This window comes from Protobothrops mucrosquamatus, unplaced genomic scaffold, assembly GCF_001527695.2.
Source record: "Protobothrops mucrosquamatus isolate PMUCROS unplaced genomic scaffold, P.Mucros_1.0 scaffold363, whole genome shotgun sequence".
Lineage (NCBI taxonomy): Eukaryota > Metazoa > Chordata > Lepidosauria > Squamata > Viperidae > Protobothrops > Protobothrops mucrosquamatus.
Window position 1 is genome coordinate 851,208 of NW_015386697.1, and position 3,431 is coordinate 854,638.

The following is a 3,431-nucleotide window of genomic DNA, read 5'->3' on the forward strand; positions in this document are numbered from 1 at the left end:
CGCGCCCTCAAGACATGGTTATTTAAGCTGGCAGGACTGGCCTAAGGGTTATTTTTTAGCTGGGTTTTATAACAATTTTTAAAAATAACAAAGGCCTAATAATATTTCATCTTAATTAACATTTTAACTTTAGTATTTTTTGTATTTATGTATTTGTTTTTAAAAGGCTGTAAGCCGCCCTGAGTCCGCAGGGAGAAGGACGGGGTAAAAATATAAATAATAAATAAAATAAATAAATAAATAAATAAATTATGGATTTATCTACCTACAGAATTGGCTGCTTTATCCTCAGCCTAGACCAGCATAATGTTCCCACAACATTATGAGACATACAGTATATCTCAAGAAAACAGCTTGGGTTCCCCAGCAGTCCACACACTATATCCTATTATTTGGTTAACAGAACAATTAGTAGCCATTAATAGCCTTGTCATCCATACACTTCACTCTCTGTCATTTTCCTTGCTGATTTTTTGGCAAGGGTTTTTTTTAGAAGTGATCTGCCACTGCCTCCTTCCTAGGACGGAGAGAGAGAGGGGTCACCCAGCCAGGTTTGTGCTTAAAATAGGACTAGAACTCACAGTCTCCTAGTTTTTTACCTGGTGCCTTAACAACTACACCAAGCTGGTTCTCACACATCTAATCCTATTTTAAAAGCAATTGCAAAATTGCTAGTGAGCTGTAAAATTTACCTGTTAAATTGCACATTCTACAACATTATAAGTTCCCTTTAACAAGAGATTGCATTACAGGTGCCTTTGCTAGTTTTAAACACACACCTCCAGTCCCAGCCCAAACTTTAAAAGTTTCAGAAAGTTAAGTTTATTTGCTGCAAGAGGTTAGCATAGGCACTCATCTGGATACAGCACACCAAGAAAACTCCCGCAAACACTTTTTGTTCCCACCGAAGTTTTCCTGAAGTTTGATCAGGTTCTTCCCCGGCCCTTTGTGGAGAGTTTTACAACGGCGTAACTCAAAACGGCCTGCGCAAGGAGGGGATTTTTTTTGTTTTTAAAGTTTCTCACACTGCGCGTGAAATAAAGGAGGAAGCGGAATCGTTATGAAAATGTGTTTCTCGCACCTTAAGGGCGAAGGAGAAGGAAACTTTCAAGAAAATCATTCACTCCGCTGAAAAGCTGGAGGGCGGCGGGAAACGGCCCAGGGAAGCCGCTTCCCCGCCGACCGGAGGCACTCACCGTTGACTAGGGAGCTCTTGCTCTTCCGGGCCAAAGTCTGCTGGACTTGCCGCTGGATGCGGAGCGACTTTTCCGACTTCTGTCGCCCGTCCGACAGCTTCGACGGCAAGGCGAGTGTGGAACTGTCCAGCTCGTCCAGGACCTGCTGGCCCAAGACGGTGCGGATATAGCCGGGGTCGGAACTGGAGACGGGAATTGCCATGGTGGCTGGGCGAGAGAGAGCGGACCTCGGCGACTGGCGGGCAGTTGTGGGCCGCGCTCGGCCGGGTCGGACTGGGCTGGGCAAGGCTGGGGACCTGCCGAGGGGGCTGAGCGAGTCTCCACCTTCTGGCGGAGGAGCGGGGCGGCAACAGCCGGCCCCTCCTTTCCACCCACCCCCATCCCCACCCCGCGGGAATCTGCCGGCCGCACCCGCGGGGCAGCTCCGCCTCCCGCGCCTCCTGTTGGGCGCGCACCACCTTTCATCCATCCGAGTCGCTTCTGGTGCTCCGGGAACTGCTTTTAATTCTCATGCAATTCAGTGGCGGGCAGGTGGGAAGCAAAGTGCAGCCGGCCAGAGATCAAGGCCTTCCTTCGAGCCGGGTTGGGAGTCTGTCCCCTTATTCGGGAGTAAATGGATACTGTGGGTTAGTTGGAGTAAGTCCCGGAGTAAGCGCGTCCGGCTCTGATCGTCGGAAGCGCCCGTCTGGGGTGGGGCCGGATGGCGATTAACCCTTCAGGGTGAATAAAAACTCGTCCTTGAAACGGGATGACCTGAGAATCCATGCTAAGCCCAGCAGGCATTTTACGATTGTGTAAATACACTCTGCACTTCCTCAGGAGCGCTTTGGTTTCTTCATAGGGTTGATTTTATCTCGTCTCTCTCCCCCCCCCCCCATTTTAAATTTGGAGTCGAGGGAAAGGATGGGAAGAAGATTTGCTGCTAGTCGAGTCTACTGTATATCTGATAAAGTGGGCTGCAGCTGACCAAAACGGTAGCTAAGAGTTGAATGGTAAAGTCCTTGGTGCTCTCTCAGCTTGGTGGTTTTCTTGCAGACGTTTTATTACCAAACTAGGTAACATCAATGCACTGATGTCTGTAGGAAAATCATCAAGCTCAGAGAGCACCAAAGACTCCACAGCTAACCAAAGCTTTGGCCTTTTAATAAATTATGTTAGTTGGGAAAGTTGCCACCACTTTTTTTTAATGCTGCCATAGAGTAGCCCAGCTCTCCTATAACAACCTCTTCTCCAAAAGTTAGACCTTCCCAAACATGCTACTCCCACTATTCTCTGTGAGCGTTACAAAATGTAGCACACCCAGAAGTTAGAAAAAAGGGTCTCCGTATAATGGAGCTCTTTTCCAAACATTTCTATAAATCAGTTGATCTCACCACTTCTAGCTCAATGGGATCCAACTATCCACTTACTGTATAAACTGTCATCCTGAATCCGCTGAAAACCTTGACCTTTGGCTGCTGACTCAGTAGCCTTAACTCTTCAACTAAACTTAGGTTTATAAATAATCTGTTAATCTGATATGAAAGAGCAATTAATAGATTTGTGCCAACCTCACTAAGTAGTACCTTAGGAAAACCTTGGAGCAATTACCTATGAAAAAATGAGCAGAGATTAACACCAAGATTAACACTAGACCAAAAATCAAGGAGAAACAATACCATAATCAAGAAACTACCAACTCAGACAAACAAGTTAACAGTAAACAACACGCAATCAAGGAACCAACAAGACAACTCCCATGAACACTGACAGAGCAAGCTATTAATGTATAAAATGAGAGCAAACCCTATTTCCTTACTAGCATGGATGATGTTACCTAGTTTGGTAATGAAATGTCTGCAAAAACACCATCAAGCTCAGAGAACATCAAAGACTCCACAGTTCAGTCCTGAGCTACAAATATTCTCTACTATTCTCTACTCAGTACCTATTGAAGAGACTGGACAGTCACTTGTCTGAGATGGTACTATAGGTTCTCCTGCTTGAGCGGCGGGGGCTGGATTAGAAGATGTCCAAGGTCCCTTCTAGCTCAATTCCTTCTTCTCTTCTCTTCTCTTCTCTTCTCTTCTCTTCTCTTCTATTCTCTTCTATTCTATTCTATTCTATTCTATTCTATTCTATTCTATTCTATTCTATGCTGCATTGACATTATAAGACACAGTTGCCATCTTTTGAGCTAAAATGGTTTGAGGAGGTTATCAATGTATTTCCCAGGTTCTGCAGGGAGAGAAACAA

At 45.5% G+C, this 3,431-nt stretch overlaps 1 protein-coding gene across 1 annotated transcript in view; it reads right to left on the minus strand.

Moving 5' to 3' along the window:
• Positions 1–1,491, minus strand: part of PKP2 (plakophilin 2) — a 59,985-nt gene extending 58,494 nt beyond the window's left edge. The window contains exon 1 of the mRNA XM_015815675.1: positions 1,197–1,491. Coding sequence (XP_015671161.1) covers positions 1,197–1,398 — 202 coding nt within the window. The 5' untranslated portion in view covers positions 1,399–1,491. The remainder of the gene's footprint in view (positions 1–1,196) is intronic.
• Between the last annotated feature and the right edge of the window lie 1,940 nt (positions 1,492–3,431).